Source organism: Prenolepis imparis, unplaced genomic scaffold (assembly GCF_030444845.1).
Source record: "Prenolepis imparis isolate NDT839.2.m4 unplaced genomic scaffold, iyPreImpa1.0 SCAF_12, whole genome shotgun sequence".
Classification (NCBI taxonomy): Eukaryota; Metazoa; Arthropoda; class Insecta; order Hymenoptera; family Formicidae; genus Prenolepis; species Prenolepis imparis.
Window position 1 is genome coordinate 8,230,633 of NW_028141170.1, and position 25,684 is coordinate 8,256,316.

The 25,684-nt window shown below is 36.2% G+C and overlaps 2 protein-coding genes across 6 annotated transcripts in view; both read left to right on the plus strand.

Annotated features, from left to right (window-relative positions):
• The first annotated feature begins 248 nt into the window (after window positions 1-248).
• On the plus strand, window positions 249-1,866 carry LOC145943582 (protein dpy-30 homolog). Its single transcript, XM_083051192.1, has 3 exons — window positions 249-300; window positions 427-503; window positions 1,027-1,866. Exons 1-3 carry the CDS (start codon window positions 285-287, stop codon window positions 1,267-1,269), a joined length of 336 nt encoding a protein of 111 aa, XP_082907318.1. The 5' UTR covers window positions 249-284; the 3' UTR covers window positions 1,270-1,866.
• A 983-nt stretch (window positions 1,867-2,849) lies between these two features.
• Window positions 2,850-25,684, plus strand: part of Tmtc2 (Transmembrane O-mannosyltransferase targeting cadherins 2) — a 299,799-nt gene continuing 276,964 nt past the window's right edge. For 3 of the 5 annotated variants that reach the window (XR_014426625.1, XM_083052297.1, XM_083052302.1), the window contains exons 1-2: window positions 7,369-7,575; window positions 7,662-7,957. The gene's annotated coding sequence lies outside the window, so the exon portion shown is untranslated. Of the gene's footprint in view, window positions 3,101-7,368; window positions 7,576-7,661; window positions 7,958-25,684 lie in introns of those variants that run through there. The other 2 variants (XM_083052298.1, XM_083052299.1) reach the window with 2 other exon arrangements.

A 25,684-nucleotide genomic window follows, 5' to 3' on the forward strand; every position in this document is an offset into this window, starting at 1 on the left:
AATACAAGATTTAATAAATTGAAAATTATATGTAATTCAAATATTGTATATAATTTTATAATATAAAAATTACATAGTATGTATATAATATATTATATTTAAAATATTAAATATATTATACAATAATTTTAAAAATTGAGCCCCTTGAGAAAGCAAATTTATTTACCTTTTTATATCTCTCTCCAATCCATGTTATCGATGACGTCTTTACCGACGTGATGTTAGCTTCGGATTATCGCAGCGCAGTAGTTCAATGTCGGTTGGTGGTGACGGTTGTTTATACGATGGCGTCCGGCGGTGGTACGTTGTCCATTTAATTTCTATTTTCCTGTACCCTCAGGCCCCTGTCTGATGGCCTGACTCAACGCAGAGTCTCGCACTAATATAATGATCATTCGCTTTTTTTTCTTTCTCATGTGACGACAGAGAACGGAACCGAAGAACGAACGGAAGCGTCGACGCCGGCTCAATCCATCGCCAATGCAGTATCCGAGACGACTCATGTAAGCAAATTCCTAACTTCATTTCTAATTTCTCGTCGACGTAATGGTTATTTCGTTTGAGGAATATCAAGCATCGTGTTAAATAAACACGAGCGAAAGTAAAAAACACGCGCGTTTGCGGCGCGAAAGTGAGGTTAGGTCGGAGCTCGCACATCATTATCATTTATTATCTGGTATCTGCCGACTGATCACGACCTCGTATTAAAACTATAATATTGTTGCAAATATAGAACGCATTTGCACTCTTATGCAATTGCGGAATAATTAACTCGACATTTCTCTCAACTTGCTTGTAACATGTAAATGTATTGAATCTAATTACATTAACGTCGGAGTTAACTAGTAAATTTGATTTAGCATGTATATTTTCTTTGAAACTAATATTGTGATTCAGGAATCATTAAATATAGAAGTCGATTGGTTAAAGTTGGAAGGAATCAAAATTATTTAGACGATAGCTTGCAAATCAATGTTGCGAATATTACTCATCGATTAATAAATTCTATGTACTTTTTGTTTACAGAAAGTAATAGGAATGGATAAAGATGGTGATATGTCTGGCGTCCCAGCAAAGAAATCCCGCGTCGAAGTGCAATCTCTTCCAACCAGACAGTATTTGGATCAGACAGTAGTGCCGATATTGCTACAAGCATTGTCCTGTTTAGCCAAAGAGAGACCCGCTGATCCTATAAGCTTCCTCGCTGGTTATTTACTTAGAAACAAGAGTCAGTACGATAGCGGCGGCTCGCCGCCGACTAGTCAGTGAATGCTTCCCTGTTCATGTGCGCATTTCGTGGTAATATATGAACTTTACTTCCTAAGAACCTCTTTTTGATACTTCAAGAATATATTTACATTATGCACGTATTATGTGCTTGCGTACTGTTCGAACTTTTAGCAGAATAATATAATATTATTCTGTGAAATGCAAAACATACGTTTATTGAACTGATTTTAAATAAATATTGTTTTTATATAAAAGTAATAGCGACATCAGAACTAATTGCAGTTATAGAATTTATAGTATTAGAGTTAAATCGTTATTGACTCGTAATATGTATTGACAAGAGTTGCCAACTTTTGCAACTATGCAAGCACACAGATAAAGTAAAAAATTGAGAAATACAATAATGTGGCTTTTATGAAAGAATATCTGAAAAATACATTTAAAAAAGAAAGCATATAGACTTTGGTTTTCTATTCTTTGCAAATTTACGGCGCGAGAGCGAACGAGAGAAAAAAGGGCGATATGAGGAGGATCGCTGCCATCGATCCAATAAATCGTAATGAACCTTCCGTGCTCGTGTCGATTTTAATTGGAACGGCGATTTAATTGGAGGCAATTAAATGTAATCGCGCAATGAATCGGCGTTAAATTTATCTCGCGCTCCAATAAAATCGATAATTTACATCAGACGTGCAACACTTTCGCGAGCTTTGTCGTTGCGAATAGAAAAAGGAAAGAAGACAAAGAATGTCTAGACACAGTCACACACATAAAGCGTTTGGTTTTATTATTCTTCATGTCTTATTTCGTCTCTCGTTGCGGTTTTCGTTCCGACGTAATTGGGCTCCCTTCGGGTCGTCGGGGTGGCACGAGGAAAAGAAAATCCGTGTATAGCGACGTCCGATTGTACCGCACGAGGTCTAAACGACGACGCGAGAAGATATCGGGGTAATTTCGTGACCGACAATTCGCACGGCGACATCATCGGACCCGGTCCAATTAACAGCGAGCTATCCTCTTGCTCGGGCTCTCCTCGTATATCCTCTCGTAGAATCCTCGACCCTTACCTTATCGTACACACGTACATTGATCGCGAACTCTTAGTTCTTTTTTTCGCAGTTCCCCGTTCAGCTCATAGGGAGGGTCGACGCGTTTTCTGTCGTGATAAGATAAAGGCACTAAGCAGTATTTTTGCCAAACTTGAGTTTTCTCGTGCAAAATACTTTACCAGTAATTTGTTCGTCTTAGAAATGTAGAAGCCATCTCTAGAGACCAGAGCAACAGAAAGATGTAACGAAATAAGAAAAAAAAATTTTTTAAAAACTTTTTTAAATATAATGATTTTGAATATGCCTTTTTCTTTTCGCGGCGATAAAGCTTTTATGCGTTTATTATTATTATTCACTGTATCTAATAATTTAAAAAAAAAACTGATATTATTTCACGATAACTCCATTTTATGTGCGTGTGTGCGTGATGTAAATTGCGCTTTTAACATGCGATAAAAGGCTGTAGGAATCTGAATTTCACCAGATGAATGGAGGACTGGTGCATTTTAACATTTTATATGCTCGCCCATTGTCGAACGACACACTAATATCGGTTCTGTTTCTATGTATTCAGAGTGAAATTCTACGTTCCACCACTCATTCCCGCAACGGATCCCGAATAAATGCGCAAAAGTGGAAAGTCCATACTCGCGGCGTACAATACAGAAGTTCGATGCGACTGTTGATGACGCAGCAACACATCCACCTTCACATTTTTTCACTTCCCTGCGCACGAGAAGCACGCAATAGTTTCCACATCGAGTTGCTCCCATCTCCTCTCCACATTCCTGCTTGCCGTGCTTTTCCAACTTCAGAACTACGTAAGTAGCTTTATGCATTGCTAGAACATGAATATACAGAGCGCATCTCGAGCAAACGTTTTTTTTTTTCGATCATGGATATAATGCAGAGTTAAGTTTAAGTGACACTTCAGTTTGAAAACGGATCATTTTGAGTCAGACAATTATATGCAATAGTTTGATTTAAGATTAACGTTGATTATATTATTTAAAAGAGCTCTGTTATGAAAAAATGTTTTGCATTTTTATTAATTTAGTTTTACTCTCTTATGCTTATTCAGTATCATTTTTAAAAAAAGCTCTACATAAAGTTGTCTTTTTCATTTTATATCCATAATTAAAAAAAAAATCGTATGAATAGAGATACTCTGTTTCATTGATTGCAAGCCGGTATAAGTTTTGCAAGTTTAATGCTACGCGTAATGAAATGCGACGATTGACGCATGATTGTCCCTTTATATATGATATATATATATATATATATATATATATGGTATATATATATATATGGTATATATCTACATCATCACATCTGTATCGAAAATTGAACTCACTGAAATTGTACCGGTTTCAATATTTCGTTCTGCACAACCCCAGGTCCAGATATTCTGGATGTCTGGCTATATCTCTGTTTCTATCCCTGCGTTCTCATTGCGAGTCGCACTCTCGATACTCGCATCAAACATCGAACGCCGGATCAGCCAAGTATTTCGTAGTTGTGCCAACAGTGACCCTGATCACGTGTCGCGTGTAGAAACGTGCAAACCAAAAGGTAGGTCGATAGGTAGATCCCCCGAGCGTGTCCTCTCCAGGGACACCCTTATTGCGATTTGCCGGACACATATATAGGGGTAAGCGTGCTCGCTGCACATACGCGTGCACGTCCAGCAAAGAGAGAAGGAGATATAGGATAGAGAATGGATAACTGTGGGCCTCCCTAGCTAATGGCCGAGCCATGTCACGATTTTCGTCAGGGCGTGCAGGTTCCGTTCGGAAACCTGCAGGTTCACGCTTGCACGCCCGCACTTGAGAGGACTCGGTCCAATTGGCACGCATATTGGAATTCTATTACCGGGATTACGGGCCGGTAATTGCTCGGTTTAGCGCAATATCGCACGGCCGTCTGTCCGCGTCGTCGACGCTCCGGCAGGTCCAGCGCGTGCGGATTAGCCGCGCTCCTCCTAATCGTTGCCCGCGCCCGCGCCCGCACGTGATCCCTCGTTACGATCGGCGATTAATTGCTGGCGGATGCCGAAAACGTCAATCACCACGGGTTGCCTCTTACCGTATTATATTATATCATCTCTTCGAACGATGAACTCTTTGATTATAATTATAATAAACGTTCGTCGAAATTATTGATTATTTGATCCATTTATTATTGACTTTAAATGCTTTTATTTAAATGACTTTAAATAAATATTATTGACTAAAATGCATTGCATATATCGCAAGCGCGAATATATAATTGTCATGATATATATGCAAGATATTTATAAATCTTTTTAATTTCGTCATTTATATGACGCAAAGTAAGTTCTACGTCGATATTCCGGCGAGATCGCTTTTATTGAAAGATATCTAAGATCTGCTTTTGTAAGAAAAATTAGTTAATGGATTTAGCAGATTAGTATAAATATAGCTGTGTGTACTTGCTTCTCTCTCTCTCTCTATCTCTCCCTCTCTCGGCGTTCGATTTTGGTCTGCGTTTCAAATGCACAGTTTGAGAGCTCAAGCGATTCGAGATGTTTACGATGTACGTCTTTTGTGGAACGCAGTTAGGGAATCGCAATTGCTAAGACGGATCGAGATGGCTTTTGAAAGCTAAGATTGATTAATTAATGCAGCAGAATAACGTTGATAATTAAATAATACCAGTCCCTACATTATTCACGTATAGGAGTCAAAGGATCGTAATATTCACGATTAGAGCGCTGGAAATTATCCTTTGTAGCTCTTTTTAGAAATAGAATTCAGAGATTATGTGTGAATTTACGATATAAAGTATTCATTGTGCAGAGAGACATAATTAATAGCTAAATAAATTTCGCTACTTTAATGAACTTTTTAAATACTTACATAATTGTTACGAAAATATAGAATTTAGTAATCTCTAGTTAGCATAAAATTGTATACGGATTCAACATTACATTTTTAATTGATACAATGATATATCAGACAATATTATACACAATACAATGATAAAAGTTCCCGAGAATTGAACGTTCAATGCAGCAATATTCTTTACAGTTTAACATTTCTGTATCAGTTTTTTTTTTGATATCACCGATTTGTGGAATGATTTTTTTTTTAAGTCGGTTCAAGATAGAACGGTGAACAAAATCGCTGACGTTCCCGATCGGCCAGTATAAGAATACAAGTCTTAGGAAGCGCGACGGGATTTTTAGAGATTCTCTTCACCGATGCGGCACAGGATTATATAAAATGTTTTTACATAACTGAGAACTCTCTCCACCGCAGCTCTTCGCTTTGCCGGGGGTGTCCGGGAAAAATCGCTTACCCGGCAGATTCGTGCTGGCTAAAGCCCTCCTTTCTCTCTCGTATTTTTTTGCCGCTTGAGTTTTATCTGATAACGGCAAAAATATTTTTCGGTCTCGCCCATGGAAGGTGATACACGATCTTTTGTTGTCACAGCAAAAAGCCGAAGCAATAAATACCGATATGAATTCCGGGCCTCTATATATTTTTACGATTAACTGCATTTCGGATTTCGAACCCCTTAGCTATTGCACAGTTTGCGCACTCGTGCGTAAGAATTTATATTGTAAGTTTTTTATTTAGGAGAGCAAATTTTTTTACATAATTTTACAATACGGTTGATTAGCGTTGTTTACACGGAGAGACTTTTCTCTTAGAATTTATCCTCAAAATCATGGTAATCGTGGGACAATATGGTATGAAAAGAATTTTATGAGAATTTCTCTGATTAATATTTATCACAATAAAAATAATATCTATCACAATAAAATATAAAACGTATTTGATTAATTTTACTATGCAGTTTAGTAAAATTAAACATGTTTTATATTTTATTGTGATATTATTATTTATATTGTGATAAATATTAATCAGAGAAATTCTTTCCATACCATATTGTCCCACAATTACCATGATTTTCAGGGTAAATTCTAAGAGAAAATTCTCTCAGTGTATTTTAAAACATTCTATATGAAAATACACGCGCAAGCTTATAGTTTAAATATAATTTTAATATAATTTTACGATTCTGTTAATTTTTTAAATTAACTCATTTTGTTTCAAACTTAAATAAGCTTGCGCGTGTATTTTCTTATAGAATGTTTTAAAATACATTTACACAAAGATCTTTAAAACTTCTTATTATTTATACATGCGATGAAATCGCAATTCTGTATTAAATTTTTATAATTTATAACTGGATAGGTAAATAAAATCAGTTTGCAATATTATTCTTTCTCCCTCGTCAGTCTCGACGTTTAAACTTATCGCTCATTAATCAGAAAATTCGATTCGACGACTTTTGCTTACGATAAGTATTGCATACGATAAGAATTCTCCGTATCAAACACCTCTCTCGACATATCTTCTCGTTAAAATTATAGAATATATAGTATCAATATTCTTTCGATACTGTAAATATTATTCACGCAATTTATCTTCTCGCGTTCTCTCGAAAAAAACCCTCATGAATAATCGTTTTCCGAATGGAAACTAAGCGGATAATAGAGGCAATAACATTTCTAGCATTTATTTGCATTATTCATTCGTATTATTCGCGCATTTTATATATTCTGATTATTGACATTTGCATTTAAATCGATAAATACAAGCGATAAAAGATACACGAAGGAATGTACGCGGGGAAAAAATATAGCGCCATTTCGCGACAGTCGTTTCGAGATCAATGTTCATCGAAAATTCCATCAAAAAACAAATACGCAGTCATTAATATGCATTACATAATGTACCCATCGGCGACGAGGCACGATTGCACGAAGATACCAGAAGAAACTGCAACGCACAATTTGCAACGATAATTCACGCACCGCACAACTCCGGACCGCATCACTTATGTATGTAACGTTCCCGCGTTCTTCTATTCTACGTCATCGCGCTCGCGGTCACGTGACCCGCGCCATCGCGCTCGCGGTCACGTGACCCGCGTCACCGCGCTCGCCGCTAGTCTCGATACTCTCGATCTATCGAGAGATCGATACAGTCGGCGGAGCAGGATGTTACTAACTTTTGCGCCAATTCAGCGCGTACATTACCTAGCCTAATCTCGAGTCATTCCCGCGTTCTTGTGTTGTGTGTGAAGTCGTGTTGCAAGTCGTCGTCGTGAATTAATTAGCGTTAATCGAAGCAACGATAAGCGAGATGCTTTGGCGATTTCCGGAATTGTCAGAGTTCCTTGTGCGACACGACGAAAGGGCGTTTCTTGCGTTTCTCTTTATTGCTGCATATCGTATCGCGTGAACGTGCGCTCTCTCTTTCTGGTGAGTGATCTATTTTTTAGCTTATTTTAGTGCATTCCTCCTTTTTCACAGCACAAAATTAATTATGCTTTATTCTATTTTTGCAGATATATATGTATATGTATATTTACATATATATGTAGTTACATATATAATATATATACCGGAAGTTAGTAACACTCTGCTCCGCCGCGGCGAGCGCGGCGATGCAGATCACGTGACCGCAAGCGCGGTGACGCGGGTCACGTGACCGCGAACGCTATGACGTAGAGTAGAAGAACGCGGGAACGTTACATACATAAGTGACGCGGTTCGGAATTGTGCGGTGTCTGAAATATCGTTGCGAATTGTACGTTGCAGTTTCATCTGGTCTCTTCGTGCAATCGTGCCTCGTCGCCGATGGGTGAGTACATTATGTAATGCATATTAATGATTGTGTATTTGTTTCTCATGGAATTCCACGAGTCGACGAACAGGTAATATTTTAATATCTCGAAACGACTGTTGCGAAATGGCGCCATATTTTTCCCCCCCGTCTCCTCTCCACGTATCTTTCATGTCGCTTGTATTTATCGATACTTTTAAACGCAAATGTCAATCAGAATACATAACATGCGCGAATAATATGAGTGAATAATGCAAACAAATGCTAGAAATGTTGTTGCCTCTATTATCCACTCAATTTCCATTCAGAAAATTATTCATGAAGGTTTTTTTCGAGAGACCGCGAGAAGATCACGCAAATAATATTTTCAGTATTGAGAAAATATTGATACTATATAATTAATACTATAATTTTAGTGAGAAGATATGTCAAAGAGAGGTGTTTGACACGGAGAATTCTTATCGTGCACATACTTATCGTAAGCAAAAGGGAAACACATATGTATGAAAGTGTGTGTGTGTGTGTGTCCGTTTTGTACGGATATTATTATTATTACACTGAGAGAATTTTCTCTTAGAATTTACCCTGAAAATTATAACTGTGGGACAATATGGTATGGAAAGAATTTTACGAGAATTTCTCTGATTAATATTTATCAAATTAAAAATAATAATATCTATTACAATAAAATATAAAACATGTTTGATTAATTTTACTATGCAGTTTAGTAAAATTAATCAAACATGTTTTATATTTTATTGTGATAGATATTATTTTTATTGTGATAAATATTAATCAGAGAAATTCTCATAAAATTCTTTTTATACCCTATTGTCCCACGATTACCATAATTTTCAGGGTATCTAAGAGAAAAATTTTCTCAGTATACAAATTACAATCTCAATATTTCGACATTAATCTGTAAAAAGGAACTTAATAATTGCATACTACAGAGATATTTGGAATATTTATCAGGCACTTTCGCGTATCGAAATGTTCGAATATTCGAGTTTCAAAATGGAACTGCGCGATGCCATCCGAATATTTGAATATTCAAATGACTTCAAAATTCAGATTTATTTTGCAGATGCGTTTCGCTACGACAAAGAAGGCAAAACGCTTCCGCTCACTTCGATTCAATGCGAGTCGGCGCTTTTGAATGGGTTAATCCACGAAGTGGCATTATTTCCGGCGAGATAGCCACGCTTCGGGCAGGGTCACTTCGTTATCGGGTAACGCGCGCAGTCAACAATCGCGACTTCCACGAGGTGCAACGCGCCGGCAAAACTTAAATATTTGTCGGAGATTATATTCATACTCTCTCTCCCTCTCTCTTTTTCCGCGGCGGGGATTCGCGGGTCGACTTTTTAATCAGTTTGTCGACGTTCTTGCTCCCGCGTTCTCTCCGTTCCACCAAATTATCCCGCGGGCCTGCCACAGATTTTCATTTCAGATCTGGCTGCGGTACTTTCTGCGCGGACCCTCTGCGAGAGGGAAAATAAAAGCTCCCTTCTGTTCCTCATCTCTCTACTCTCTTTCGCCCCTATCTCCCTCTCTTGATTTCTTGATTTCAATCTGTTTGACGGTCCGCCTTTCCTTACCATGGTCGCTCCAGCGTATGGCGACGACGGCGTCTCGGTCCGAAAAGACAACGAGACAAGACCCGCGGTAGAGAGACGTACGTTATCAAGTTGCGGCATCGTTCGAGCATCCCAACTTCATCTTATTTCCTTCCTCTCCGCGCGTCCAGGTCGAGTCCTCCAGATTTGTCTCGGTATACCCTCCTCGCGAAAGACCCCTCGAAGATCCGTTCAGGCAGTAATTGTAGGAATCAGTCATGTTACCTCCTGGCCTATCTGCCGGAAAATCTCCGCGATGTCGATCTCTAATTTTCTTCGGGTGATATCAAGCCGCAGTCTTATTTGTCCGATCCATTCTTGTATTTATTTTATAGGAAAATTTCTGAAATACGTGACATCTCTCGATATACGTGGCACTTTAATTAACGTATTCTTTGACATAAATGTATATAGATTGAATAAATTTTAAAATATGTAGATTAATTAAACGTGATACTTATTTAAAAGATATAAAATATTTTTCTTTCTAGTAAGAATATAAAAATTTATTTCTCAATTTTGCCAAAGAGAATGAATTTTATTTTACATGAAAACCGTTTAATTGAAATAAACCTGCGATTGAATTTGCACAACTTGTTTAATTAATTTTGACCATATATGAGTTAAAAGCATTATTTATAAATGTTTTTTTTTTAAGTATCTAAAATCGATACGTACTCTGTATCGCGAAATAATGGCTCGTGATTCTGACTGGGAATATATTTCAAATAAGGTATATACATATACACACACAAACACTCTTGTGCCATCGCAGCGAGTTATTATTACCCGATCGCGAGACCGTAAAATTCGATCTTACGAACGAAACTGCGATCGGTGGGGAGACTTTCGGAAACACGGGCGAGCCATGAGATGTTCTCGGATGGCGTCTAATGGCTGGAACTTTATCGGAAATAAATATTTTTTGCTTCTGTGCAGCGCGCGCGCATCGCGCCATTATGGCAAGAGCGGTTAGTAAGGCGATATCGGCATCGCCTGCGCAGCCTGCATCGATTCGATGAAACATACCCACGAAACATTACCTTTCTTTTAATGGAGCTTAATGCACCCTGTGCGCTTCGACTTTCGATCGCGGAGGAGAGAGAGTCCCTCCTTTCCCCTTCGCCCTTTCCATCCTTTATCGTCTTCCCTCCAGCAGCAGGTCGACGTCTCTCGGCAAAGCGCTTAATCCTCCAACGAGTCGAAAACCCCCGACGGTATTACCGCAAACGTTGATTTGTGGTCGCAATAGCGACATTATTTATAATTTGCGGGTATTAATAGCCTGGCTTGTATCCTTACGTATAGCATCTATCGCCACGACCTTTACTCTTTCATTTTTGCCCTTGTCCTTATCTTCATCTTTCTAGTTTTTCCTTTTTCTATGGGAACAATGTCGGTTATAGAACGAAGTAGTATTAAACATATTGATATAAAAAAAATTTGATCTTACTTTAGATAAAATATTTTTTTTTATTAAAAAATTGTAATTTTTTAAAATACTTTTATTAATAATTTTCAGATACATTAATTTAAAATTTTAAACGTTTTTATGGAGAAAACAATTACATATGCGATGCCAATTAATGATTAATATTGTTATTATATTTTAAAAATAGCCAAGATATTTGATTTAATAAATCAAGAAATGTGCGCGAAATATACACATTATTATAATACATATTATATAATAATACAGTTCTATGATAGAAACGCCATTAATATTATAATAATTTAATGATTAATATACATAAACAATATACATAACTTTAATAAAAAATAAATATGCATTATATTAATGCATTATATTATTACATTATATTAATGTAAATTTATATGTATATGTATGTGTCTTGCGAAACGCAGTACTCTACCATTACATAATTCATTTACTTTGGCATTTGAATTATCAAAAAATCGAACGTGTTCACTATGATTATAATAATTACTTATATATTCGTTTCTTGTCGTTCACTCGATCGTGGACGGTCTTTAGACTGCATTTTAAATCCGGAAACTTCTTGCATATGTATGAGTCGCTGCGTTTTTTTTTTGTTCGTGTTTTCCGTTGCATCCCTCGTCTTCTCTTCTCGCGACAGCAACGAAAGCGGGGAGAATATCGAAACGATGGAAAACCACGCGGTGTACCTGCGAGCACAGAGTCTCCGAATACGTTATTTCTTCGGACTGTTATTTTCACAGTAGAATCTATGCGGATATACGACGCATAGATAACGGAATCAGATTGCTGCTGTGCCATCCCTTACCACGGAATAATACCTTACCGTCGTATAACTCACTACTAGCGGACCGATATTTTTGTCTGAAGGCTACACACAGCTTGTGCCATTCGTTTCTTTTCTACTTACGCCTCTATTGACCAAGCAATCGACAAATTGCGCGAATTAAATTCTTATGTCCCTTTTCTAAAAATAAAGCATGATTATTTTTATATTTAATAATATTTTTTATATTTACTTGTATCATATATGAAAAAAAATATCGATCAGTTATTCCGGAATAAATGGATGGCACAAACGACAAAAATAAATACCGTATAGCAATAGCTGTTTTATCGAATTTTTGAAGCGCGTCATTTTATTATTAAATATACCCCAGTCGAGTCGTTCCGACATTTCGATAGACGCGTTTAAACATTTAAAGTTAAGTCTATTGCATCTTGTAAAATTAACGACTCCGGTAATGAAAATGGCTGTTGCTTCGCTTCCGCCTTTCTTCCTCAATGTATTTCGCAACGCCGAGCTGAGAGTGCCAGTCTTCTGTCACATTGCAAACGACCAAAACAAATTAGCGGATATAATGTAATTGCACGGCACCAATTTATTTCCGCTGCGCGGCGAAGCGCAACTTCGCGTTTCGGGCGTTCTGTCGTAAATAAAATTAAGATTAGCGCGAAACAGAAAATAATCGCGCGACCTCGTACGCGAAGATAACGAGGCGATCATATCTTCGCGAGTTGTACCTAGGTGGAACGTCAGAAGAAAAAATTAGCTCGATAAAACCTCTTGCCTATAATATTGCGAACCGAAAACGATTGATCTTGATTGAATTGTACATTCAGAATTGATTCCCCTGTCGATATCCACTGCATTCGCTTTTCCTGACATTCATATTAAATAACGTGATCTGTTTTCCTTATTCTACATGCGAGTTCTGACTACGTCTTCTCTATCGACAAATTCTTTGACGAATATTGAATGGATTCTTTGTGATTTGTGCGAATATGTTCCTTTTTTTCATATATATTTTTTATTTTTTTATTTTCAATAGCTGGCTATTGTACTACGATTAAAGACAAAAAAAGTAGCATTACGTATTTCGTTTAAAGCAACGTATTTATTTTAGTTGGAGAATAGAGAGAGAAAACATGGCATTATAAGACATTACAAAGTAATAAAGTTTCATGCAATTTTCACAAAATTTCCAAGCAACCCCCGGACGTTTAATTTAACTCGAGAGCTGTTAAAAATACTCGAAGAAATTACCATTGCTTCTTTCGGACGCAATTCGTTTCAACTCGCGGTAAAAGTATTTCTATCATTCGAATACGGACGCTTTTAGAGCGCGATTCTCGAGAATCCCAGAAAAATCGCGGGGCGGTGAAATGAATTGAAATTTATAATGTTCTTGGAGAGATTAAACGGAAATGCCCAGAAGCGAATCGAAGATGTTTACGGGATTCGATGCGACGCGCAACCGAGTCAGACCGCGAATTGGAATTCTCTACCTAATAAATCACCGTTATATATGTGCGAGCACGACGACGCGAGGTATTCACAAGGCTCTCTCGCCATTTCCCTATCCCGATATTCATTGCCCGGCATGAGCCATGTCTGGTTATGGACTTGCCGGGAAAAGCCAATACTGTTTCACGCGGAGACGTGCGTACGAAACGAGACGTGAAATCGACAAATTAAAATCTTTTTTAAAGTATCGACTCTAGAAGAGAAATACATTAGATGCAAAAATATATAGTTTCGGTTATGCAAGTTTTGCTAGGAAAAAAAATCGACTTCTCTATTTTATTGATCTTGGATCTATATGAAACCGAGTTAAATTGGATTACACCGAATTGACGGTGAATTTCATCGATGCATAAAAAAGTAGAGTGCATCGACGCAATTATGACGCACGATTTTCGCTACTCCGCTTCCATTATCACACTTTTTCGGCATTTAATAAATTAACTGCCAATTAGCTCCGCTCGCGATCTCCACTCATCAGTTGCAATTTATGTGCAATTGAACGAAGAGCCTGCCTATCGAATATATGTCACGTACATTTAATTTTTTTAATAACATAATACATTTTAATCACAATTGCATAGGGACGTATTTAAATATAAATTTTAATTTCAAATACATAAATCATAAATAAATAAATTATTTTTTATCGGAAATAATTTCACGTAAAATTCGAACAAACATATAGAGAGAATTAAGTGCTTTAATAATTCGAAGCAGTATAATTGCGCATTATATTAGAAATATCTCATGCAAATTAAAGGCGCGTAGTCTTTCCAGAGGTATAATAAGTATAAATAACGTCGTGTCTCGGTTTTCTGGAACGTTTTTCACAGCCTATCCGCTCGCAAAATCGCGTTTGGGACACTCCAAAGAGAAACTCGTAAACCATGCGAAACGACGGCCGTGTTTCTTGCTTCGTCATTCCCTCGACACCAACCCCTGCCAACCGTTGTTGTCGACATTCTGATTCGCCGTTAAAGATGGCCTGGCACTATCTTAATGGATATCTAGCCGGTTTTCCGGATTCGTGCTACAACACACGCGGTACCCTTCGAAGCTTCTCCCCTCCTCGATCGTTGACGAGTGAAAATCTCTCGGACCGAACCAATTCCTGGATAACAAATTACGTCGGGAAAATAGGTGCGGGGAAATCTACATCGTCTCGCGTGATTTATTATAGATATAATGCGCCTGTTTCTCCGATTAGTCGATTGTCATTGCCGAATGGAGAATTACTAGAATTTTTAATACTTGTCTGACAAGCGCGACTACGGTGCTGTTAATATTACCTATTTTCCGTCTATTTTCATGCGATCAAAATTTCCGATATCGGCCCGGATGACGATTTCGATATTTAATCTCCGTTAATAATATATACACATGTATACATATATATATATACATATATGTATATACATATATATACTATACTTATATTTATAAAGAAAACTGGAATGTGAATTTGCGAGTTAAGAATTTGTAATTTAAAATTAATGTATCACCTTTAGAATGGCAAAAATGATACTTGATCGATAATACAACAAGAATCCTTTCAATTTTGAAATTCCTTTAATTTATATTCCAGAATTAGCACACAAGACTTTCGAGACGAATTAATCAGTGGAAATTAATAAATTTAAAGTAGTACTTTTTCATACATACACTTAGAAAATTAATTATTAATAAAATAAAATAAAATACGCACATAGAATTGTTTAAGTTCTAAAAATATTTCACCGTCCGTAAGTGTTTAATCGTTCGGGGAAAGATCGAGTAATAAATAAATAATGAACTGATTTTCACAAATATCCACGTAATATCCAGAAAGGCGACATTATTGCGAATAGTTTCGACGAAAGTTCCAATCGAGTCAGGTGTACGCGACGGTGTCGTCGATGACGACATAGGGATAGCGGCAGGTGATTTCATCCATGATAGGTATATACCTTTTATCCGCTATGCAGAACGGCCGTATTAAAATGTAAATGCGCGGTAGCTAGTTATTATGCGGAGCGGCCGATGCGATCTCCACTGGCGGCGATGCGACCCCGGTCGTCCTCGTGTGTGCCTCGTACTACACCCTCGTCGTCATCCTCGTAAACACCCGATAATGGTGAAACCGTGTAGCCGGCTATACGGCGCTATATGCGAACGTTCTGAGGAGCGGAAGGCGACAGAAGGTGGGATTCCTGATCGCGCGATCCAAAAAAGAAATCCGGATATCCTGTATATCTTTTTTTCTTATGGTGTAGTTCTTGGAGCACAGTTGCTTATTTATTTATATTCTGAGATTTCAAACTTAAATGCATTTAGAATCTGCTTCAATAGGGGGGTAGTATCTTTATTTTATTGCTAAAATGTTAAAACTCTACGTTAGGTATCTATGATATATATGAATAGTAGATACAATACACGTACTTTGATGAGAGAGAGAGAGAGAGATATTCGCACATGTTCAAATCTATTGTTGCAAACTTGTTCGCGAATGGTTTAGTTTCGTCTGTAAAGACGATTCTCGTGTCAGATTCGTTAAAACTATCGGTATCCGCTGAAAAGAACGACGTTATGCTATCCAGCGCCAAACGGTTTATCTGTTCTGAACGTGCTGAACGAGGAGTTGCGTTTCTGAAAGGTTCGTGTCGCGCAAAATCAAATTTTCGTACCCTGCGTTTTACGCGTCCGTTAAGTGCGAGAGGGGGATCGATGTTACACGGGCGACGGTACGTAACAACAACCATTGTAAAGATATATTATCCGCCGTTGAATTTGCTCGTAGTGTGCCGATACGGTCGTCGAGAAAAACGTTCCAACATTAACGGCTTTTTCCGGCAGACCGACTTCCTACATTGTACGGTGTCGCATTGGGGAGATTAACGGAAAACGTTCTTCCTTCGGAAAACGGATGTGCGTTCAGATATCCAGAGTGTTTCTAAAAGGCCGCAGTCTTAATTTTAATGATAATAATCCGCAAAAGATCTAGATCGGTGTTTCGTTAATTAAAAAAAATACAGATACTTTTGTATTAAGATCTACAATAATTTTTTTCGAAAACAGACAATTTACCGGATACTATCCAATTTTGTAAACCATGTGTACCATTTGCGCATCGCCCGATTGACAATTTTGCAAAGATAGTAGATATCTTCTTACCAATTTTGCTTCTGTGACGTGTAAACGCCTCTCGTCGCCTTGCTCGCGATATTATCGCCGTCTGTTTTATTTGTACATTATTATTTTCACAGTTTATATATTCCTCAAGGTTTCCATATAATAAAATCCCTCCCTCGCGACATCTCTCTCTCTCTCTCTCTCTCTCTCTCTCTCTCTCTCTCTCTCTCTCTCTTTCGTGTCTGCTTCTGCTTTACTCGTCAATCTCCTGTATTCCGGGTGCACCGGGTGCGTCGAGGCAACGCGTGACGACGCAGCTCCGACCGCGAGAGAGGAAGTTGGTCGGAGAATGCAAGACCGAGGGTGCAGCGCGAACGTGAAAGGGTGAGAGAACACATAGCGGGGTTTGAGTAACTGCAAACAGCAAATACTATCAGGTAGCAGCGCGTAGCCTCCCTTTCTTCCTCTCCCTTTCCCTCCCTCTCTCCCTCTGGATTCAGTCTGTATGTACACACATCGCAAGCGAGATACACATACCGCGAGTGAAATCCGTAAGCAGGAAGACCGGCTAACGTTCCGCGTCGATATTTGTCGATCATTGGACCATGCATCCGCGAAAATGGGCTAATCAACTATGTGTTAGGGATCCTTGGTGAGTTTCCGGCCACTAAGGCCGTGAGAAACTTTGTTATACCAGTCGAGCTAATGAACCTGAATAGCCAGGTTGATCTGCCAGAGAGCATAGGGTGCAAAGGGTTTCTCGTGGAAGAAAACGAGAGGTAGTTAGAGAGACAAAAGGAAGAGAGATAGAGAGAGAGAGAGAGAGAGAGGATAAACGACAAGGTTACAAAGTAGCCTTGACTAACGCCAAGCCCGCAGGTCGGGTTGCTTCATCAAAGGTCAAAGGACATATTTCCGACGACGATGGTATCGCGTAAGGACATTTTTATGGCGCACTCCCGGTATCGTTTGAGAAGCTCTTCACTTCTCTCTACGATGTATATGTAAATATCCGCTTAATAACTGAGACGTTATTTACTCGCGAAGTAACGGAAGTTACAACGAATTTTTCTGGCATAGCCTGAAGCCCGGAGACGCGAATTATTGGAATATTCCAATGAATTTTTCGTGGGAAATTTGCCAACGGGGAGAGACGTATAAAGATCGGCGAATTATGATGATAACGTTCGCCGAGATAATTTTGTCGGGTTCCTATAATCGCGATACTTCTTAATACGATCTAGAATTTCCTCGGATTTAATAGCTTCGAATACGATCGTTTGATCGAATCTGCTTTTCATGAATACGAGGACCAAATTCGATGATAGCTGTTGTCATATCTTTAGTGATTATGGTTGATAAAATTATATATGAATATCAAGCTGTCTTGCACACAAGCTTTCATATATCTGCAAATATAGCTGATAGAAAAATAAAATATAAAACCCTACATCATATATTTTATTATAAAAATACGTTTTTGTAAAAAGCGCTTTTGCAATAGATTATGAAGTTTGTGCTACATTTGCGACAAATTTTTATAAAATTCGAAGTTTATGTTCGAATGTCAAATAATTTGTTTCATTGATAATCTTTCCTATATAAATATATTTTTTCTCCCTTTGACTGCAATATTGTTGATACGCTGACGCAATGCTTTATGCTTTTTAATTACCATTTCAGATAATAAAAATGACCAGTTATAAAGCTAAAAAAGCTAAAAAAAAGATATTTATCAAAAAAAAAAATTGGCACAATATATTTACAAGAAAAAAGCAGCAAAGGATTATTTTGTAATCATTTTATTTCGCCATGGATTACTCTCTCTCTGTTACTCTTTTTACAGATTACATTTAATAGAAATTTTAATTTAACATCTGTATAGTTACTATAATATTTAATATTGAATTAAAAACAAATTCTAAATTAGAGTTAATAAATTTCACTAAATAAAGCATGAATGTGACATTTTAATTATGATAATATACGTGTGTATTAGAGTAAATTGGCGTAATCGTTTGAAAAAATGTTAGATCTTAAAGCGTTCGACTAAATCGCACATTCCATTAGAGCGGAAAATTCAAAAGCCGATGTAGGTTACTCGATGTAAGTCGCTCGTTACAATGGCCTACTTCGCGGCGAAAGGTAAGGTTGATCGAGTCAATGATGCGACTAATCGGAAAAAACTCTATTTTTTTCTATTGTTCTATACAGTCTCTGTCAGTATATCGGTGCAACGTGCACATATAAGTAACTTCGTTCGAACGGCGCTAATCGTCATAAGAGAATCGATATTTCGATATTCTATATGAAAAATATATTATCTCATGAGCTATTGTTAATATGTTACACTTTTAACGAGTATATAAATTGGGGGTAAAGAATATCTCTTATGTGTTAAAAATAACACAAGTTTACGTGGTTGTTGTTTATCGACATACAATCTTCAATCTTAAATTCTTAAACATTTTTCTTATTCTCTCTTTTTAATTAACATATAGTGCACATATAGTGTCTCAGAAACCTTTCTTTATTAGAAAAATTTCTTGTTAGTAAAATTTTTACTTTATGAATCATACTTAACAAAATTTTACAAAAGAGAACTTAGGGGATTATTTCTATTAGCTTTTTACTTTATTCTTTTCATAAAACATAATAAAGGTGGGTAATCTGGGAACAATCTCTAAAACTGCTGCATGTTAATTAAAAATTAAATAAGAAATATGTATAAAAAAGCAATACATTTTAAATATTTTTCTATCTTTTTATTTCCTTGAATTGCAACCCTTTACTTCGAATATGAATTTTAATATCTCGCACAAAGACACAGGAGGGCTTCCATGCTTCTTCTCGATCCTGTAATCCTTGAGAACTGTAACTTTGCACTCGAGCCTCAATTAATACCGACTTAATTGTTCGACAAAATTCTTCGTCGTCGCATGAAAAAGAGAAAGAGACCCTCTCTTTCCTCTGTGTCCGGTCTCAGCTGGGTCTCCCGATGGTCTCACGATCCCGCGTTTCATACATATTTCGAGCGACAACGGCAAAGGGAGCGTATTCTGCCGCTCTGGGATATCGCAGCACCGCTAAATATTCGAATCGCCATTCGCGATACAAGAGATTATTAAAATATTTAAACGAGCCCGTCGACCGGTCGTTACGATGGGCGGTCTGTAGGGGAGACGGTAGGATATACTCCCCTCCGTCCTTCCCCGCGAGGTTCTCAATTAAATGCTAACGAGCGAAGAGCTCTTTCCACCTGAATACTGTTTCGCTGGAGGCTGCAGCAGTCACCTAGCCGTCCCTCTTTTTCCCTCCCCCGCGTCTGCACCCTTTTCTCTCTCTCTCTCTCTCTCTCTCTCTCTCTCTCTCTCTGGACCCTTCATGTCGTTTCCTACCTACCCTCCTTCCCTCCCTCGTCCTTTCTCCCGCGCCTTTTACGCGACATTGTTTTAACGAGACTGGGAACGTGCAATTTGTTCGTCCCGCGCCCGGTCTATGGCAAGAGAGCTGTACTCGGCCGCTGCATTCTCGCACTATGCTTTTCTCTCTTTTTTTTCTCTCGACTCTCCTGTGCGTTCGCAAAATCCGTTCTATTTGTTCGCAACGACGCGCTCTCTTACGCACGTGCATAGTCGCATCATCCCACTGTCGCGTCGTCGTATGGGGGTGTTGCTCTGGTGCGAAATAATTTTTTTTTTTTTTCAAAGACGCAAACGCGCGCGTTGCACCGTTGCACTTGTTATGAGTCTCTCGACACGCCGGCCGCGAAATTGCGAATAAAATTACGGTCCGGTTTGGAGGACGCGGCTTCGTTAGTGCCTCCACGCGCCCTGCAACCTCATCGAGGATGGAAAAATACGGAAAAATATGTACGTCGTCATTTAGCCACAACGTAATCCCGTTAAGTGCGTTTTATCCTGTACGGGAATGTGTAAAATTTTCGAGTTATTATCATCCAGCATTTGTTTAACGTGTGCACTAAGTGCACGAAGATTAAACAAAGAATTTTATATGTAACATATATAATAATTATTATAATTCTCTACTTTTTTATTAAATTATAGTAAACGAAAAAACTTATATCTTATCAAAGTTTTATTTTTGCTGATTTATATATCTTGTGACATATACATATACATATTTCGCGAATTTTTTATGTTTGACGAAATTTCACATCTGCAGTCTTCATCAGGATTATTCGTTTGATAAACTTTAAAAAGCTACAGTTCTATCTATGAATGAAAATGATATTTCACAATCCTCGATATTCATATATTATATCGAGATAAGCGGCATTCGCTTCATTTGTCAAATATAATATAATCCGTGCTTCATTAATACGTCGGAGGATATCTCCCACTTTTTTATACGACTGCCACGTTCATTATTAAAATCCAGCACACAGATTAAAACGGCTGATGAATAATTCAGCCGAATTATAAAGAGTATCGACGACGCTGCGAAATTTTCCGACTACGCGAAATTAAGCTACGCGCGTCGATTTCGCATTGTGATGTAAATGTTCTCGCGCATTGATCATAGACGACGTTTACGAAATACATGTTGGCGTAGATGTAGATGTATTTTGTATGTGTGTTTCCAAGCGTCCTGCGCGTGTGTTATGTTCCAATATCGTGAGAACGCAACGGAACTTTTCTCGTAAAAGTCTTTATAAGATTTCTTGTAAAGGTGCCCAACTTTTCCACCGCGTCTGATACTTATGTATATTTATGCATTATTTATCATAATGTATCTCGCGCAGTTTATGTATATTTCTGTTACCCGTAAAGCCTCCCTCCGTAGCGAGAAAAAAAGAAGGACATCCGTGCAGCTACCGTTTTTCTCGGCGAACTCGCGCGTACCGCGACGACGAAACTTTGTCACCGTCGCAAAAATCACGTAATTACAATCACGAGTACGCAAAGTTTTGCACCCGCAAAATTTCATCTTATAGTTATCTCGAAGTTGTCTTAAACTAGTTATATACATTATTAGGTATAATGATTTTTTTCGTCGTACGAGAAATTTGTCGTAGATAAACTATTTTTACGGTACATTTTATATTTTGCGTATATATTTTTATATTAAAAATATTATAGAGAATTACAAAAGAAAAGGATTTTTTTAATTAACAGTTTATGAATAATCTTTCGTGCAATTTTTTATAATCTCAAAGTAGTTTAATCTCTTAAAAGAGTGCTATGCGTAATGCATTTTACTTATCCAAGTTTTGTGCGATAGATTACAACGAATAAAAATTCCGAAGATACTTTACCGAGCGAGATTCTTTTAATTTAAGACCCCTCGGACATTCGTGAAACTTCTAAGCTGTCGTCTCGTCTTCTCTGACAGATCCTTTCCCCGGCATTAGTTGCGATCTTGGAATGCAGCGGATTATGAGAATCTCCGCGACGAGAAGAAACCCGTTTTCTCTCTTCTCTCTATCTCATATATCTCCCACTCTAAAATTGAAAAAAATGCAATCTCCGACTTGCCGGCATTTTTACCCCCCGAGAAGCAAGTTTCTCCAAGGGCAAAAAATTCATAAACCCTTATATTTACGCGCAAAATAAAAGAACAGCATTTGTTTCTTATGCGTGGAATTCGGTAAATTAACTGAGAGTTTGCATCTGTGTGTCGTATTTATCGTTGTGTTTTTGCATGCAAAAGTCTCGGCAAAATAATAGCAAAACAAATCAATTTTCTCAAAGCGGAAGAATACCGAATCGAAAAATTCTAAGAATTTCAACAATCTTTTATAAAAATTTCAGAACTTTAATTCTTGATAAAATTTCATAACATTATTAATGCATTATAAATACAATACATATATAAATATATATACAGAATATGTATATATATATATATATATATTGTATATTATATACATGTATATATAGTATATGCATTTATATATATACCTATACATTTATGTACACATTTATATATATATATATATATGTATATATATATATATACATTTATGTACACATTTATATATACATATATATATATATACATTTATGTACACATTCATATATATATATACATTTATGTATATTATGTATAATTATGTTGACCTATACTACTTATATTTACTACATTATTTTATATCACCATTTTGCATTTAACTTTTTAATTTATGATGTTAAAATTAATTAATATTGGTTATTATTTATTATTATATGTATTGATTGATAGTATTTTTATTAATTTATATCACTTTCATTGATCTACACCACTTTCATTGACCTATACTACTTACATTTACTACATTATTTTATGTCACCATTTTGCACTTAACTTTTTAATTCATAATGTCCAAATTAATTAATATTGCTTATATTTATTGATTGATAGTATTTTTATTGACTTATATTAGTTTCATCGATCTACACTACTTTCATTGACCTATACTACTTACATTTACTACATTATTTTATGTAACCATTTTGCATTTAACTTTTTAATTCATGATGTCCAAATTAATTAATATTGCTTATTATTTATTATTATATGTATTGATTGATAATACTTTTATTAATTTATATCACTTTCATTGATCTACACTACTTTCATTGACCTATACTACTTACATTTACTACATTATTTTATGTCACCATTTTGCGTTTAACTTTTTAATTCATGATGTCCAAATTAATTAATATTGCTTATTATTTATTATTATATGTATTGATTGATAGTATTTTTATTAATTTATATCACTTTCATTGATCTACACTACTTTCATTGACCTATACTACTTACATTTACTACATTATTCTATGTCACCATTTTGCATTTAACTTTTTAATTCATGATGTCCAAATTAATTAATATTGCTTATTATTTATTATTATATGTATTTTGATTGATAGTATTCTTATTGACTTATATTACTTTCATCGATCTACACTACTTTCATTGACCTATATTACTTACATTTACTACATTATTTTATATCACCATTTAACTTTTTAATTTATGATGTCAAAATTAATTAATATTGCTTATTATTTATTGTTATATGTATTGATTGATAGATTTTTATTAACTTATGTACACATTTATATATATATACATTTATGTACACATTTATATATATATATATATATATACATTTATGTACACATTTATATATATATATATATATATATATATATATATATATATATATATATATACATTTATGTACTCATTTTTATATTTTTTTAAAATTATATCTATATAATATATATATAATTTGTTAAGTAATTTGAAAATTTCTTTACTGAAATCAAGACTTCAATCAAACGCTATTATATATATTTTTATTATTGAAGGAAATGTTTAAAAGATTTAAACATTTTTCACTTTTTTTCGTATCTTATCAGTATCCCTTCGAGCAATCCGGCAACTTTGGTTCTAGAAGCATTTCACTGAGTTATAATGCCAGAAAGTGCCGAACGGCGGTGAGTAAGAGACGAGAGTGGATACACTGGAGTTAAATTTTAATTCGCAACTAGTTAAAAAGTTAACGGGAACGAAGTGCTCGCTGGCGCGATGATAATATAAGAAGGAGCGAACTTTCGTCAGGTAGCTTAAGACATCCTTTTAGCAAAGGACATTTTTTTCCTACTTACTTCTTTCCAATTGCCGAATCACGCAATTTTGCGACGCATTAATTGATTGAATTTGAATTGTGTTTTAAGTGTGGCACGTTTTCGATAGATTTTTCCCCCTTTCTTATAAAACGATGTATGCAAGTATCTGAGAATCTTAATATTATAAAATAAGGATTAAAAAGACGACGCGAGAGAAAGAGAGAGTAGAAAAATTGCTTTATTGCAAAACAATAAGTAATGATGTAACTGTAATAATAATTGGATGCGGATGCTGCAACAACATGTCGAGTGTCTCCTTGTATCTAATAGACGTTGGAACGACCTGTTTGGCTCGCTTTTCTTCTTAATTGGTCTTCAGTGATAGTCGAGATATTTTCTAAAAGAGAATCGTACTAGCCTTTGTAGCGTTGTAGAAAGCAACGATATTTTATGTGGCATTGTGTAAATGTATCTAGAACATTTGTATTTATGAATTTATTGCAGTTGATTAAAATCTTTTGTTAGTTTGTAGGAAATTATATTAGTACAATGATCTGCGCTTTGTAGTAAAAATCAATCGCTCAGAGTGTTCGTTAGTGATTTAGTATACATAGATAGAGAGAATAGGTAGAGAGAAAAAGAAAGAGAAATAATGCTTAATAATTATTAATATACTGAAACACGTATAATATAAAATATAAAAATATATCTGTTAAATTGGGTGAAAACTGGATATGTAATGTAATAATAAACTGTTGTGCAAAAAATATTGGCGAGGAGAAAAATGCTTTCATTTTTAATTGGTTACATAAATGCTTTTGCGCACTGTTGTAACAAAGTGCGAAAAATATTTATATAATTAAATAAGGATCAAAGGTATGTTTTTCAGTAATATTTCTGCTCTGCTTTTATTAATTATTGCAGTTGTCATAATAATTAACGAAATAAAAACTTTTATATAAATGAATAAATATTCAGCAAAACGTCGGTATGACGTGAAACATTAGCATGCAAACAATATATGTAAAAAAATATCGTGCTTCCTATTTATGACTCTACTATCTTAATTTATATCTCTTTTTATATTTGTGCAATAAAAACAAAGTCCTCCTTTACGCCACCTCTTTAATAGCCAATGAAAATCAACGTATGACGATGAAACGGCGTAACTTTATTGACATTGTGTGGCGAAATGAGCTGTTTGTTGCGACAAACGAAACAATCACCAATATGGAACACAGCCGGCAATTGACGTGCGATAGTTTATATGAATAAAAAAGAAAAATAAAGAATGTGTGTGTGAGAGAGAAAGAGAAAAAGAGAGGGAGAGAAACAGAGAAAAAGGAAGGAGAGCAGCAACAGTCGTCGGATAGGAAGCGGGATGGCGATGAAGGAAAAAAGTCGCAGGCAGCGAGAAGATGAAATTCCTCTTCCGGTTGGGTCGTTGAGACGCGTACGGTCGTCGTCGCCGCGACGACGGAAATATCGGTTTTCGTGGACGACGGGTTCATTGTCTCTCTTCATTTTTTTTTTCTTCATTTTTCCAAGAAGATCGTCGAATAAGACAATCGACGCTTCCTTCTATTCAATTTTAAAATCTTAATTATATGATATAATTATTTAGTGAACACCTCGTTGTTACACACTGTTACGATGCTTGCTCGA